The sequence below is a fragment of the Pseudorasbora parva genome, chromosome 9 (assembly GCF_024679245.1).
Source record: "Pseudorasbora parva isolate DD20220531a chromosome 9, ASM2467924v1, whole genome shotgun sequence".
NCBI lineage: Eukaryota > Metazoa > Chordata > Actinopteri > Cypriniformes > Gobionidae > Pseudorasbora > Pseudorasbora parva.
In genome coordinates this window covers 24,792,114-24,809,975 of record NC_090180.1, presented here as the reverse complement: position 1 = coordinate 24,809,975, position 17,862 = coordinate 24,792,114, and the positions used below count along the sequence as shown (strand labels likewise).

Below are 17,862 nucleotides of genomic sequence, written 5' to 3'. Positions count from 1 at the left end.
AACGCTTGATTGTTCGATGATCACGCTTCAGAAGCTTGGCTATTTTAAGACTGCTGCATCCCTCTGCAATATATCTCACTATTTTTGACTTTTCTGAGCCTGTCAAGTCCTTCTTTTGACCCATTTTGCCAAAGGAAAGGAAGTTGCCTAATAATTATGGACACCTGATATAGGGTGTTGATGTCATTAGACCACACCCCTTCTCATTACAGAGATGCACATAACCTAATATGCTTAATTGGTAGTAGGCTTTCCAGCCTATACAGCTTGGAGTAAGACAACATGCATAACGAGGACGATGTGGTCAAAATACTAATTTGCCTAATAATTCTGCACTCCCTGTAAATATTTGACCTGAGAACAGTGAGAAGTAATTTTTCACATGGATTTTTAGAATAACCATTGAATAATGACTGAATACATTAGCTTAATCAACAACATATTTGTTGGCTGTTATTTCAAATAATGCAGCATATTTTAAACTAATCGGTTAACCGGTTTCAACCGGCTAATGAGGCTCGGTGGTTGGTCAAGAAAATGTTTAGTTTTCGCCATCCCTACACCTGCCATCCATTAAAATATTTCAATATATGGCTATATGGTGTACCACGCGTAAAAGCCCCTTGGAGCGTATGTGTCTGAAGTTTGTTTTGAGCGCTTATGCCACCACTCTGGCATAATTACTCTGAGAATTACCCTGGTCTGAACCGTGTCTACTACCGTCACATAGCAGGGCCTAATATGACTTTAAATTAAGATGGTTATTATTGGCACAATGTTGAGCTACAAAACAAAGAAGAAAATATTAAAATATTGGCGATGACACAAAAATATCTCCACGGACATCTGAACCCGGCTTAAGCCGCGATGACCTGATTGCCACTTGTGCCGATTGATATTAATGTCTTTCTCTTCCTAATGGTAAAAAAGAAGTTCCTGGACTGGATAACATACATATCAGCTGGTCTTGTTGCGCTGAAAACCCCCTGAGATCATTAAAATCGATGTTTAGGGAGCCCGCATCCGGTATTTTTTGTGTGCAAAAGTATCAAGTGTAGTGTCAATAAAATCACTAATTTCAGTATTTATAATATTATGAATTCAAAATTGAGTATTGTATCTCAAATCCCTTGGTATAATTTATCATTTACAGCAATAAACACACATGACCTTTTATCGTCTTTTTTATGGCTATGGCACTTGGACGATCATAATCTCATAATTCAATTTTTGCGACTTGCGACAGGGTCACATATGAAATTTGTCATTTCTCTTTAAGTCACGCTCAGAAATGATCCCCCCCATCCCCTCCCAATCTCTCTCTCTCTTCCGCTCTATTCAGGCGGCTGGAGAGGTTTAACATTGCAGAAACAAGCCTGGTATGAAGCATGCACACCTGCATTCAACACGCTGTATTATTAATAATAATAAACAAATATAGCTGCAAGCAGCAATTCCGGGGCCAAGCGCTAAGAAGAAAATGAGACATGCCAGCATGGCTGGAAGTGACCAGCTGCAAAAATGCACAGTTTGGTGTCAATATGTCAAAACATTGCAGAGATACAACCTTAAGAGTCATTTTGGCATCGTGCCTCAGCGCAAAGAAGAAAATGAGACATGCCAGCATGGCTGGGAGTGACCAGCTGCAAAAATGAACCATTAAAGACCTATTAACATAAGCTGAGGCAAAAAAGATATACAATTATACATAAAGTTAAAAATTAATAATGTATCACTTTTTACCTATAGGTGGCGCTGTGACCAAATGAATGTGGTGTGGTCAGGGTGACATAACAATGACACATGCACAGTTTGCTGTCAAAACATTGCAGAGATACAACCTTAAGAGTCATTTTGGCATCATGCCTCAGCTTTGTCGCTGTGTTAAACAAAAACAATTTAATCTATTGATGTGAAATCAATAACTTTGTGTCGAGATGGGCTGAAGATTATACGAGTCAATTTTGGTGAAAATCGGACAAACGGCCTTGGAGGATTTTGAAAAAGTAGGTTTTTAACTAATAACAAGATGGAGGAGAGGACGTTTCACCAAATATGGCAAAATTGATATGTATGTTCTCAGCAGTAGCCAAGGAATGTATTATGACCAGTTTCATCATAATAGGTTAATTTATTCAAAAGTTATTAGCCTTTGTGTAAATTTTGTTATACATTTTGACCACAAGGTTGCACTGCCCCGAAACTTTTTGAGCACCTTCAGGGCATGGTGCAGAAGACACATAACAAGTTGCGTAACGATATGCTAATGCATTCGTAAAATACAGCATTTTTAGACAAAATTCAAAATGACCGACGCCCAAAATGGGTGATACGGGATAATTGGATATTTATCGACTCGGCATGATGTCCCGAATCTAACAAGACCACTTTTATGATTTTTGGAAAAACCCATCAGAAGTTATTAGCCAAAATAGCCATTTTTTGTATCTCCGGACCAGTAGGTGGCACTGCACCGAAATGCTGCAGATCACTTCAAGTCATGCTCGTGATGACATGTACCAAGTTTGGGTTGAATACGTTAAAGCATTGCAGAAATACAGCCTTAAGAGTATTTTTGCAACTGCTATGTAAAATTTGTTTACGCATTTATCAAAAACGATTCGACTAATCAACTTGACTTTAATCAAGTTGATTAGTCTTTTAACAACTTTTTCCTGGCATGGTCTGAAGATGATCTGGTTCAATTTTCGTGAAAATCAGAACAACGGCCTGGGAGGAGTTCGAAAAAGTAGCTTTTTTGGAAAATTTAAAATGGCGGGAAAATTTTCATGACGGAAAATTACGTCATAGGGTGCAATCGAATCAAGGGAAAAAAGAATTTTGTTTCTAGCCCTTATGGTTCAAAAGTTATTAGCATAAACATAAGTGCAACTTTGGACAGACGGTGGCGCTAGAGGGATTGAGTTGGAGACTCAAAATTTGCTATAGTGACAGATGGGACTGTCCTCTATTTGTGTGCCAAATTTCACAACTTTTTACCATACGGTTCTATGGGCTGCCATAGACTCAAGAGCGGAATAATAATAATAATAATAATAATAATAATAATAATAATAATAATAATAGGAACGGCTACGATTACAATAGGTGCCTACGCACCTTCGGTGCTTGGCCCCTAATTAAGAGTTTTTACCTCTGTTACGACTGTAGGCAGTGTGTCCAGTACACATTGTGGACCCCTGCATTTAAGCACTGTTAATTCAGTGTCTTCTTGTATACGGTGCCTGGACTTTACATTCTCCCAGTTCCCTTGGTTTCGGCGTCTCTGGATTTAAACATTGCAGTCAACTACAGTCCCTGACAAAAGTCTTGTCGCTTATCTATTTTGTAGAAATACCTGATATTAACCTGACTTTTAATTAATCAATTGGTGTTAGAAATAGCTCATATGAAAAGCTAAAACCCTCCCAAATGATGTTTAATGCACTGAAATAAATAATTTTCACAGAAGAAATATTTATCATTTAATCAAGACAGAAAGGTCAAATTTTGGCAAGACAAAAGTTTTGTCGCCTATACAGAAATGTAACAAATTTACTGCAAATACAAAAGTATGTCAAGTTGTGGCGCTGTGAGATCCAAATTTAATATCTTGTATGACTTCCATGAGCTTGAAGGACTGCATCCATGCGGTTTGGCAAGGATGCATACAATTTATTGATGAAGTCATCAGGAATAGCTAAGAAAGCAGTCTTGCATGCCTCCCAGAGTTCATCAATATTCTTTGGTTTCGTCTTCCATGCGTCCTCTTTCCTCCTACCCCACATATGCTCAATGATTTTCATGTCTGGTGACTGGGCTGGCCAATCCTGGAGCATCTTGATCTTCTTCGCCTTGAGGATCTTTCATGTGGAGATGGAAGTATGCGATGGAGCACCTTCCTGCTGCAGAATTTGGCCTCTTTTATGGTTGGGAATATAAGAGGTAGCTAAGATTTCTTGGTATTTTAGACTATTGATGTTCCCTTCCATCCTGCAGATCTCGCACACCCCCATACTGGATGTAACCCCAGACCATGATTTTTCCGCCACCAAACTTTACTGTTTTCCGGGTGAATCTCGGATCCATTCAGGCTTCAGTAGGTCTGCAATATTTGCGGCAACTGTGGTGTAATTCAACTGAATATTCATCTGAAAATCCACCTTCTGCCACTTTTCCAGTGTCCATCCTTTTAGCTAGCTGTGGGCCTTGGCAAATGCCACACGTTTTTCAATTGTATTTTGTTTAGTGCTGGCTTCTGGGCACTGATTCAACCATGGAGGCCATTTTGAGGCAGAATCCTACAAACTGTTCTGGTTGACACAGGGACTTCAGGTGACCAGGTCTCGTGGAGCTCTGCTGCAGTGGAAAATGGGCTGGCCTTGGATTTTCGAGCCAACAAACGGTCCTCTCGAGCAGTTGTCTTGCGGGGTCTGTCTGACCTGGGCTTGTCAAAAACGTCTCCAGTCTCTTCAAATCTTTTTTTATCCTTTGTACTTGATGCTGAGACACATTGAAGGTGTCTGCCACATCAGCAGTGGATCTGGTCTTCAGCCTCTTGATAATCAAAACTTTAGTCTCAGGGTGAATCTTAGGCATGTTTGCAGAGGTCTAGTTGCAGTTGATGTGAAGGTCTAGCGTACTGGGGTTCATTTTATACACACTTGAGACCTAATTGATCCAATATTAGTCACAGGGGAAGCTCATATGACAAGGTGACAACACTTATGTCTTTGCAAAAATTGACTCAATGGGCTTTACCAAGCTGTGAATATTAGAATACTTTTTGAAAGTTTAGTTTTTCACTGAAAAATTATCGCAAAAGCTGGTGGGATTAAAATGAGCCATTTCTTGTAAAAATATCTTGATTAGAAATATATTTCAGCGGCACTTTAGGTCAATTTGTACACAAGCGACAAGACTTTTGTCAGGGACTGTAGCCTGTTGTCAAACATTGTCTTGTCTGCACACCAAGGTTGTTTTACAACGACCCTGCACATAAGCTGCCTTGAGTGCTCTGAATGTAGAGTGCCCGCCCACTACAAAGTGTGCAACGCTACACATAAGAGCTGTCCCCACTGTGTCTCTCGGCGACCGGGAGACACAGTGCAATCCTACAGCAATCCTACAAACTGTTCTGGTTGACACAGGGACTTCAGGTGACCAGGTCTCGTGGAGCTCTGCTGCAGTGGAAAATGGGCTGGCCTTGGATTTTCGAGCCAACAAACGGTCCTCTCGAGCAGTTGTCTTGCGGGGTCTGTCTGACCTGGGCTTGTCAAAAACGTCTCCAGTCTCTTCAAATCTTTTTTTATCCTTTGTACTTGATGCTGAGACACATTGAAGGTGTCTGCCACATCAGCAGTGGATCTGGTCTTCAGCCTCTTGATAATCAAAACTTTAGTCTCAGGGTGAATCTTAGGCATGTTTGCAGAGGTCTAGTTGCAGTTGATGTGAAGGTCTAGCGTACTGGGGTTCATTTTATACACACTTGAGACCTAATTGATCCAATATTAGTCACAGGGGAAGCTCATATGACAAGGTGACAACACTTATGTCTTTGCAAAAATTGACTCAATGGGCTTTACCAAGCTGTGAATATTAGAATACTTTTTGAAAGTTTAGTTTTTCACTGAAAAATTATCGCAAAAGCTGGTGGGATTAAAATGAGCCATTTCTTGTAAAAATATCTTGATTAGAAATATATTTCAGCGGCACTTTAGGTCAATTTGTACACAAGCGACAAGACTTTTGTCAGGGACTGTAGCCTGTTGTCAAACATTGTCTTGTCTGCACACCAAGGTTGTTTTACAACGACCCTGCACATAAGCTGCCTTGAGTGCTCTGAATGTAGAGTGCCCGCCCACTACAAAGTGTGCAACGCTACACATAAGAGCTGTCCCCACTGTGTCTCTCGGCGACCGGGCCTTGGAGGCCATCCCCATTATATCGAAATGGATGTTGAACATATGTGACCCGTCACCTAAGCTCTGGACACAAGCCGGTAGCTCTACTTTTGAGCAAAATGGGAAAGAAGCATTTTTTTTTTCTAAATATGTGATTTTTGCTTTTTTTTCAGAATCTGTTAGTTAAAATCACGAAGAAGCCCCTCCGTGTTTGAGATAGCAATATTGGTATATTTTAAAGCTTACATTTTGAAGTTGAAATCGCCTTGGTTTGTCTGTGTATTTCCATACTGGCTTTTGTTATTGCTCCGCCCTCCAAGGGACGAGTGGCTAATTATTTATTCAGCAAGTTGAATATGAATTTGAATTGGAATGACAGGAAGTAGAATTAAATTCATGACACTTCAAAGAAATTCCACAGTCACACAACAGAAAGAATGTGTTGAGTCTCACATACATTCAGTGTTAGGAAGGTTACTTTGGAAATGCAATTGCTTACTGTTATAAGTTACCCATTATAAATGTGGTTTGGATTACTTTTTAAATGCAAAGTAATTTCCTTTTAATATGATTAGTAACTAATTGAATTACGCATTTTAACTCAGTAATACAACAAATACATTAATTTTGTAAATTAATAACAGAATTTCATTACACGCATCTACACTGTAAAAATATTACACAGTATCTACTTAAAAAAATATGGTAACAATATTACACATATTTAAGTCGTTTTTATGATGAATTAAATCTTATTAGTGGAAGGTGCTTTTTCAATTAAGGTTGATTTTGAAAATTATATATATATTAGAGTAAATGGAAATGACCTGCATATTTACATTTGACTTTAAGTTATGTTATTCAATTAATAGTCTGTTTGATGCTGGCACAAGTAGAAACAAACTTATTATTGCACTAGCATTAGCAAAGTTTGTTTGTTGAACAAAGCAACATTCTTTATAATAATAATCATAATACTTGCAGTTATTCACATCACAACCTCATAAGCTCTAATCTTCTGCACAGTCAAAACTTCAACATACCGTATTTTCCGGACTATAAGTCACACTTTTTTTCATAGTTTGGCTGGTTCTGCAACTTATAGTCAGGTGCGACTTATATATCAAATTTAATTCATACTGACTGACAACAATAAACATATAGCCGCGAGAGGGCGCTCTATGCTGCTTCTGTAGCCTACCCCTGAAAAAAATAACTGAAAACAGAAAAAAAAAACTCTTAACTGAAATATTAACTAAAAGAAAACAACTTAGAATGACTGAACACAAACAAAATGCCCCAATAAAGAAAATCGTATTCTGCAAATTACAAACTGCATGTAGTAAAATATGCAGCCGAGAACGATTCACACAGCGTTTGTCTCGCGCGGCTGAGCCTCTCCCTGCAGAGAGTTCAAGCATATATATGTGGACTCGTTCCTTCAGCTCTGTCCTTTCAGTCTGCTATTAGCTTTCTTTGTTTTTTTCATTACAGTTAAGTAACGTCTGCTTTTTGCCAGTTCCTCCTAAGCTTCTCACTCACTTCAAACTTTCTTTCCTGTGCTCGGTTATGCACAGTGAGCGGGCGCGAGCGAGCGCGCGCGTGGCTCCCGCTTTGCTTCAGCCCTAATGCGACTTATAGTCCAGTGCGACTTATATATGTTTTTTCCTCTTCATGACGCATTTTTTGACTGATGCGACTTATACTCCGGAGCGACTTATAGTCCGGAAAATACGGTAACAGAAATTCTTTCAAATGTCAAACACAAATGAAAATTATGCATTTACAGATGATTCCCTTCACTCAAAAACACATTAAACAACACTTAATTTCAATATTAAATCTCCATTTCCAGCCATATGCAAAGCATGCTGGAAACTAACAATGGTGTCTCTAAATAAAACGGCACAATTGAGCTTATTCTCTTAAAATAAACAAGTAATTTTATGTTCCTTAATTTTATTAGCTTAATCGGTTCCTCAGTTCAAGCCTCAAAATTGCTTACTTTCCTTAAAAAATTAGAAAAGTGTATATCTTGTTTTTATTTCTATACAACACTGAACCACAATTTTCTTAAGAAAAAATACACACTATTTTAAATTATCACCTTACATTTTTTTTGTGTGCAAATTACAAGACCCATGATTCATTTTTTACAGTGTCACTGCCTGCATACATTTTATTTCTAAAATACAAATAATGATAAATTTATCATTTGTTTTTTCAGTTGCCGCAGCACAGCCAATCAGCGCGTAGCTTTCTCTGTCGAATCTGCTGTGCTTTAAATACTTTTAAATACTAGATACTTTATAGAATACAGTTTTTGCTTCATATTTTCAAGGAAAGGAGCTTTTCCATATGCAATACTTGCTCCCTCTCTCAGGGAACCGAGGTTACGTGAGTAACTGAGTACGTTCACTGCAGACACTTGATCGACAAATTTTAAATAATTGTATTCAAACAATGCTGCACTACAGGTACTGGTCATATAATTAGAATATCATCAAAAAGCTGATTTATTCATTTATTTGACTAATTCCATTCAAAAAGTGAAACTTATTATATTATTTCATTATACACAAACTGATATATTTCAAATGTTTATTTCTTTTAATTTTGATGTTTATAAATGACAACTAAGGAAAATCCCAAATTCAATATCCCAGAAAATTAGAATATTGTGAAAAGGTTTAAATGCAATCCAATTAGGGGTGTAACGATACGCGTATTCGTATTGAACCGTTCGGTACGAGGCTTTCGGTTCGGTACGCGGTACGCATTATGTACCGAACGGTTCTTGGACTAATTGATTAGATTTGGAAAATAAAAAAGTGTGTGAAATATAATAATATGCGTTCAACAAGGTAGCCCAATAACCAAAACGACATAACAGGCAATGCCCCTGACACCGCCGAAGTGAAAGAAAAAAAAAAACACCAAATATGTTAGACTGCTCAGTCAGGTGCTCGCTTACTCAGTAGGCTACGCGCTGAATGCTCGTGGCAAAATGGCAATTGCGTTTAACAAACCAGAAATAGAAGATCCTCCAATAACCAACAGGTCTGGTGTTTGGGTGAACTTTGGATTCTTGGTAAGCTATGATGGTGTTGGCAAGATTGATGGATTAAAAAACAACGGTATGTCGCATTTGCTGATGGTACAGCAGCGGGAATAATTCATGTCATGTCAATCAAAGCCGACAACAATACGATCTTGTTGTCTTTACGCCGACAACAAGACGATAAAAAGGAGAAACAGCCACAAACTATCCCACAAACTATCCCCGCAGCATTTAGACAGACATTTCCAACTTATTCAAATGGCAAAAGACATCACCGCGGCGAGTGGTCCATTTATAGCCGCGGATATGAGACCCAACGCCCGTTTCACACATACTCCGTCTGCAGTGCGCGTGCGGTGCGTATTTTTTTCCGTACCCATGTTAACGGATGACAGCTTTCAAACTGCACGCGGGTGCTGTCCGTCAGTCCGTTCCAGGTGCGGTGCGTCTGCAGCAGTGCGGCGGATCGTTTTCGTACCGAGTCTATTTTTTGCTGCGCTGCGTTGCTGCATTAAAGTGATAGAACATTGTTCGCATTAAAATAAACATGTACTGACGCGAAAATCTAGTAATTTCACCAAAGATGCATCTCATTTAAAATATACTCTTGTTTCAAAGTCAACACATGGCTTTTTTTTTCTCAAGTTAAGCAACAAAACGACACCTTACCTGGCATTTAGGTTAAAAAAAAAGTGCCATAATGGATAGCACTCGTACTTTCTTGGAGGTGAAAAGCAAAGTTCTTTTTGACCTGCAGGATTTCTTTTAAAAGGGTGTAAAAACGAAAGTAAAGACTAGAGTCGGCTGTTTTTGAATAGACTATTGTAAGTTTCTAATTTAAAATGTTTGTGATTTAAGGCTATAAACTATGTTTAAATGTTTTGCCACTTGTGTGAGCTAAATCTAAAGTATATAAATATGAATAAATGAATTTAATAAAAATGTTGTTTAAATGTAGTAGGCTACGTAACCTGACTTCTATTAAAGAGTACACAAAGAAAATTGGAATTCTGACGAGGCATGTTCAGTAAAAACTTTTGGATTTTAAATAAAAAATAATGAATAAATGCTGTGTTTGTGATATGCAACAGCGGATCAGTTGCGGACTGCAAACGCAGCATATGTAAAGCACTACAGGGTGTGGGGCTCCTGCAACGCACACGCAACGCAACACGCACCGCATGTAAAGAGCTAATGTCTTATTCCTGTAACTACATAGAAGATGGGTAAAATCATACAACAACAAAAAATCATACTTTGTTAGTTTTAATAAAATAATAATAAAAAAGGTAATATCTGCCAATTTTTTCTTTTTGCTGTATCTAAAACATACCGAAACCGTACCGAACCGAACCGTGACACCAGTCTATCGTATCGAACCGAACCGTGAATTTTGTGAACCGTTACACCCCTAAATCCAATATATTACAATAATATATTAGGTCTATTGTCAAATATGCTCACTGAGATATATAATAGGTCTATATAATAGATGACATAATAGGTCTATTGTCAAATATGCTCAATTGCATCATTCACAGTGCTTTATGGGAGTGGGCAGAGCTAAAGAGTTCTTTTAGCACGTTTTGCGCTCTGATTGGTGGAATAGTTTTTCAAAATAAGTTAAGAAATAATGCAGGCTTACAAATAACAATTAATCAATTAACAACCTCGTAGCTCATAGTAGTTACTATTACTCATGTTATTGAAAAAAAATGAATGGAGTTTTTACTTCTAGACTTGAATAACTTAAGAATAAATAACTAGAAGAATAACAAAATGCTGTAAATGGTAAAATAATTTGTGATTCAAACATGTTTTATGTGATTACGTTTAGAAACTAAAATAATAGTAAACATTTTTTGCAATATTGAGTAGCATAATGGATTATTTTTTTAGCTAAATAGCTGAATGGGTCTCATTTAATAACTGATGAACTGTAAACAGTTATTGAACTGAACAGAATCAACATTGAACTAAAAAAATGACATTTTAATATTGTCTTCTTTAGAGTTGCTTTACTTTAGGATTTGTCCAGCAGTTAATGAAGCTTGCATCATTGATTGTTTTTTGCATCATTGATCTATAAAGTTCTATATAACTAGAGGTGATCATTTGGGATCATTCTGTGAAATTGATTTCTGTGAACTGCAGGAGGGAGAAATGCCCATTCAGGAGCTCCTGAGCCTCTATGGTTATGGAGGCAGTGGATCACCTGAGGAAGAGGAGGAGGAAGATGAGGAAGAGGATGTGGATGGAGATGAGGAGGAGGATGATGATGAAGGAGAGGATATGGATAATGATGAAAGCAGCAGAAGCACTGGAGAACTGAAGAAGAGCAAGGTCTGTCCTATTAGAAGCCTATGTCCAATTAAACATATCACTTAAATGTCAATGTTTAGTAATATTATAATAATGTTGTTGAGCTCAGGTTCCCATAGTCCTGAAAAACATGGGAACCTGATTTCAAAGTCTGAAAATGTCATAGAAATGAAAAAGTTAAATGGCCATGGAAAAGTCATAGAAATTTGTATAGTTTATATATGTTTATTTTTTAATTAAGCTCAGTTTGGTAAAGTTGGGCTAGAAATGTCTATTTTGTGTGTCTGATCACATCTGGTCACTTCATATACTTTTACTAATTAGATCTAATTTGTTAAAAACATTTAGGTTTGGCCACATAAATGTCTCCACAAAATAAATGTTCACATCGACAAAAGCAACAGATATGCGCTGCATTTTATTTACCTTCATCTCAAGACCAAAGATTGCTACAGGAGAGAGCATGTCATCAGCAGTGATGTAGCAGTGATGTGATCAGCCAATAATTTTGTTAATATTTAATGAATGGCTTTGTGTTGAGCTTTGTGTTGAGCTTCAGGATGTGACAGCAAACTTTCAGTTTAATTTGTGGCAATTTGTGCGTTAGCTTGCTGAAGAGATGCAGCTACTCATCTGGGCTGGACCAATTCTGCGGCGAATGTGATGCGTGTTGCAGTAGCGCTGTCATATCTGGCTACAGTGAGCCAGTAGTAGCCTATAATAGTATTATTTATTTTTTACCATTTTGGGAGGAGTAAAATTTACTTATGTGGCCTTAACAACCAGATGCATTAAAACTTGTCCAGTTTTCTTTGGAATGCGTCTCAAAGCATATGCGTCTCTTTTACACTTGGCCGTTTCACAATTGGATATCTATTGGATCAGAGAAAACGCTTTGATACTTTAAGTGACAGGTGTAAAATGGCCTTAAAAATGTACTTAAAAGGCTTAACCAGTCATAACTGCAAAGGTCAAGACAAGTCAAACAGAAAGTGACAGATGAACGAGCTTTCGCGTTAAACAGAGACTGGACTGGAGATTTAAAACAGATAGAAAAAAAATATTTGTGTGCAAATGATTTGTTGAAAAGCAGAGAACAGCAGCCCTCTCAACAGAGAAATCAATGTTAAGTGGTCTCTTAATTCTTTCCAGAGCTGTAAAAGTAAACATTTCAAACAGATTAAAGTGCAGAAGAATTAGGGTATAAAGAACAACAGGTATCAAATTAGGTCTCAATAAGGTCTCATTATTTAATGCATTAACTAAGATTTATCAATAGCTATATTTGTTACAGAAAGTATAATGTTTTTGTTAATGTTAGTTAAGAAATACAACTGATAATTGTTAGTTTTATCTTAGTTTTAGTTCTTTTGATTTTAATGTTATTAAACAGTAACTAAGAAATTAACATAACTTAAAATAATTAATTATTTATAAGTATTTTTCATTGTCAGTTTGGTAAAAATGAATTAAACCCTTACCTGTCATCTCCCGATCTGGCAAATGGAGCATTTAGACATACTCATAGTATAAAGACAGCTGCTTGTGCGGTATTCTAAATATACACATAACCAATATATATTTAGAAAGCAAACACTTGAGAGTTTACAGCTGAAAACTCAGAATTACTCATACAGTTATTAATATAGAGATATATAGGCTGAAACATAAAAATAAAATAAATAAATATTTTAAACATTTTTCTTCATGTATAAAAATACTATGTGAATGTAGTATGACTTATAACTACAACTAAATTGAAGGCACAAGTGTGGTCATGCTTTATTTAAAATCTGAGGCTGTGTCCAAAACTATGAATTTTATAAAACATTTTCTAAGACCATGTCTGGATTGTTTTTTTACATGTTTTTTATCAAATAAGTTTGTTGGCCTAAAGACACGTTTGCAGTCTTTTGTCTAATGTCTGGCAAGGAGAACAGCTCAATTAATGCTACAATGTGCTCACTCGATGATCGATTCACACTTTTGAATGTCTGAGACGTAATCCTCATTATTGTTTTGTTATGAATCTTTTGTTTTGTAACAACCATTATTCAAAACCATTATAACATTTATGCCTGGCTAAATGGCCAATTAACAGCACAGTATTTTCTTTAGTAAGCCACAGCAATCTAAAAATAAAATAAAAACTAAACTAAAAGCACATTCTGGGAATTATTGTAACAAAATAGACAAACGCTCCTGTTTCAGCAGGTGCATTAGAGCTTCAGTTAGCATCAAGCTACATAACAAAATTTAAAACATTAAAATTACACCTACATTCTTTATCTCACTTTAGACCACCATCGAGTGTATTTATTAGTTTCCTGTCGCGATAGAATGGGGATTTTATTCGAATGATGTTAAAACATGTTATATTTATCATTTATATGGAGCTAATCGCTACACATGTTAGCAGTCATAATGTAAACATTAGAAACAGAAGTAAACAGAAATCACACCTTATTCCATAGTTATCATGTGTTTATTAGCTTAATTCACTCGTAGAAATGTAGAATAGACTCGTTCTTCACAGAGCCAGAATGAGGAAGTTTCCACACGGGAGGATCGCGTCTTGCGTCGGGCCTGATGAGTCATATCCGATGCATATCATTAAGAAGAGACCCAGAGAGAGGTCTGCACATGTTTTAACTCTTTTATATTGAATAATTCAGTGAGAAATTAATAGAAATGGTATTCTGTATTACGAAATATTTTGCAAACATGTGATATGTCAATATTTCTCCAAATATGAGCACTTTTGAACTAAAAGCTAAACTGAAACCTGTTCTCTGCGATCTCTGTGAACACAAATGAGCCATTGCAGACGAGAGAGAATGAACGTTAGTCTGATAATCTATTCAAAATATCATTCATAACGGATCGATAATAATGCACTCCTGACATAAATTATAACAAATAATCAAAACATTTCTAATCATTAGGGCATGTAGTCCATGTTAAAACAAAAGTTTAAGTTTGAAAATGAATAGCCTGTTAAGTCTTTAAGTATTAAGTATTTGGTGCTGAGCCTATGATGAACGAACAACATTGAGATTACAAAAATTGAATGGCTGTTTGGAGCATTGAAAACTTCACTAGCGCGGTTGCTTTTGTTTGCGGGGTTTCTGGGGAAACTGCTGCGTTCTGCAGTTCCATCAGCACCCTCTGCTGTCATTGAACGTGCATTTCATTCAGCGCGTCTCCTTCATTCAGCTCATGCACGATGGGCTTGTTTACATCTGAGCGTGTGTCCCTTTGACGCAGAATACAGCAGTGTTGAGCATTTTATACGGTTTATGGGCAAAGTATTCTTGAGTGCATTATAAAAAATAATAATAATTGTTAATAAATTATTATTTACGGTATTTTGAAGTGCCCACGATAACAATATTTTGCATATTCACCGAAAATTGGCACATGTCTAATCTGCCGCTTACACTGCCGCTTTACTTTTTAGTAAAGTGTGTGACATCTAATGTTTGAATTTTGATACAAATTTGGCCGAACTTGAAAGATGAAACCTTTGATTCGTATTAAAACCAAGCATCAACCTCCCGCGATCTCTCTTGAAGCCAATACGTAAGTAATGTAAACTGCAATTCATCGACTGGCCACTAGAGTGTGGCAACTCACGACTGTCGCCTTTGGCTTGGCTTGCTCAGTTGGGGACACTAAAAATATGATTAAAGTTATTCAACTTATTATACAAATAAAATATATGAATTAGGTCTTATTTAATTCTATAAACTATAATACTGATCTGCCAACATTGTCGCTATATGATAAATTAAAATAAGCTGATAATATCACTGTTTTCTCCAGTACGGCTGTACAGCCAAATCTAATTTTGTCGCAATATTACCCTGTTTGACACTGTGAAGCTGCTTTGACACAATCGTGATTGTAAAAGCGCTATATAAATAAAGTTGATTGATTGATAGAGACAGGCTCCAGAAGGGAGCAGAATCTCATTGAGCCCCATGTTAAAATCCCCAACTTTACAGCAGAAAAAAACATGTTTACAGCTTGGTACAAATTGTGGTTTTGGCCTATATGGCTAATTTTGACCTTCATGACAAGTGTGAGGGGGGTGAATAACTCATTTGTTTATGTCATATAAAGCCTTAAAGTTCTGCATATTTAAGGCCGTCATTACTTTGAGTGACAGGTGTATTGCCATTTATCCGCCATCTATAGTGTTACGATTTCCTTTTGTAAACCGCAACAAAAAAAGGGAGACGCCACACAACCGCTGCATAAAGAATAATATTTATTACACTGAAGTAATATAAACATGAAATGTTGAATATTCAGTGTACATGTTAGTCAGTATGTAAGTGTGCAAGTATGGAATGCATGTAATCCGTTGGCCAATTACAAAAGTCGACATTGCGCAGCCATTATCACAGAATATTCCACAGAAGTTTGTATTATTAGACATTACGTACACGTTTATGTGGCTATTATATTGTTGACCATTGAGTGGCTAAAATATTTTAATTTCTCAAAAAAAAAAGTAAACATAACCATTTTTTTTTCCAACTGCAACTCCGCCCCCCCTCGAAATTCACTCCCCGGACTCCGTCCCCCCGCGTACCCCCCCATTTCCACCCCTGCATCTTAAATGGTCTATTCAGCCTCAGAGCAGCTAACACAGGAGCAGAAGTTAGCAACACTTTAACATTTTCAAAGGCTTTCTGACAATTTACACTCCAAACTAACTTGACAGAATTTCTCAACAAATCAGTTAACGGGGAAACTACCGTTGAAAAGTTTGGGCAAAAACCCTGATAGTACCCCACCATCCCCAAGAATCACATCAGCTCTTTCTTGGTTGATGGAGGAGGAAAATGCTGAATAGCTAAAACTTTAGCATGAATTGGGCATACCACACCGTGTCCCACTTCCTTCCCCAAATATCTCACAGTAGCCTTGGCAAACTCACACTTGCTGTAATGTTGTTCCCATGTATCATTAAAAATAATAACATCATCCAAATACACCGCGCACCCTTCCAGACCAAATGTCACCTTATTCATTCATCTCTGAAAGGTTGCGGGTGCATTTCACTAACCGAAACTCATCACAGAGTATGAATATAACCCTGATGGTGAAATTAATGAAGTTACTTCTCGAGCTCTAGGAGTTAAAGGCACTTGCCAATATCCTTTCAAAAGGTCCAATTTGCTCACAAAATTTGCACTACCCACCTGATCCACACAATCCTCCATTCGAGGAAGGGGAAATGCATCAGATTTAGTAATAGCATTCAGCTTATGGTAGTCAGTACAAAACCTATAAGTAGAATCCGACTTCCTCACCAGCAGACATGGTGAAGCCCAACTGGAGCATGAAGGACTAGCAATTTCATTTTCAAGCACATACTGAACCTCAGAGTCCATCACTCTGTAAAGATGCTGATGAATGGGACCTGCATCTCCCACATCTACATCATGCTGGATCAGGTGCGTGCGAGTTGGCACATCTGCAAAAAAACAGGGAAAATCAAATATCAGCCTTTTCAATTCTGACCTCTGTACCTCTGACAAATGTGAAAACAGAACATCAAAATTCTGAAGAGTCTCTGAATTCTTTAATCAGGGAAGCAAAACACAGTCTTCAGGAACATCACATCATCCCCTCCCTCTACAGAAAATGGTGGAGAATCATCAAGAGAAACAATGGCAGAGGCAACGGGTTTATCCAGCTGAATTTTAGACTTACGAGAGTGGTAAGGCTTAAGCAAATTTACATGAAAACACTGTTTAGTTTTTCGGTGATCTGGAGTCTACATTTTGATAGTTTTGGTCAGTCATCTTTACAAAGAACAGTGTATGGACCTGTAAATCGTGCACAAAAAGGAGATCCAGGCGAAGGAAACACAACCAACACCTGATCACCTGGTGTAAACTCACAACATTCTGCATGTTTATCAAAGTGCCTCTTCATTTTGGTTTAAGCACCAATAAGATTTTTCTGAGCACCTATTCCTGCCAAAAACAAGCGCCTACGGAAACCGTTCACAATTTTTTCAGTGGATCTTTCTCCCCTAATTCCTCCCGCAAAACAGAAAGAGGACCACATACACTATGACCGAAAACTAGGTAATTTGGGCTAAAACCCAAACTCGGGTTTATGTAGGGATTAAATTTTCGCATCTAATTTGCATATTATGACATCATAAAGTGGTGGCAATCATGGATTATAGAATTTTCATGAAAAGCCACATGTTTAAATGATAAAATGCAGCACTTCTTTTCCCCCAAAATGTCTCTCACCTTCTGTGTGCTATATTGCACAATACTGAATGTTCTGGTAAATAGAAAATAGTAAACAAACTGTGTAAATCGATACTAATAAATTGTAGAAACAAACCGAATCAATGTAGCGGTTTGCCTTTTGCTGTAGAGATTTTCCATTTTCTACATACATTAGGCACTCTGATTGCATATATGGGGCACATATATATTATATATTATGCATAATAGCTCCTCTGCCCCGTGTCACACCGCGTCTGCTCCTGCTACGAGCAGCGCTTCCAGATCTGCGCGCCGCCGAGTGTGCAACAGCCAT

General features: G+C 37.4%; 1 protein-coding gene across 3 annotated transcripts in view; it reads left to right on the top strand.

Moving 5' to 3' along the window:
• mier1b (mesoderm induction early response 1b, transcriptional regulator) overlaps positions 1-17,862 on the top strand; it is a 117,798-nt gene that overhangs the window by 55,013 nt on the left and 44,923 nt on the right. For all 3 annotated transcript variants that reach the window (XM_067454400.1, XM_067454401.1, XM_067454402.1), the window contains exon 4: positions 11,119-11,307. In XM_067454400.1, the coding sequence (XP_067310501.1) occupies positions 11,119-11,307 (189 nt within the window). The remainder of the gene's footprint in view (positions 1-11,118; positions 11,308-17,862) is intronic.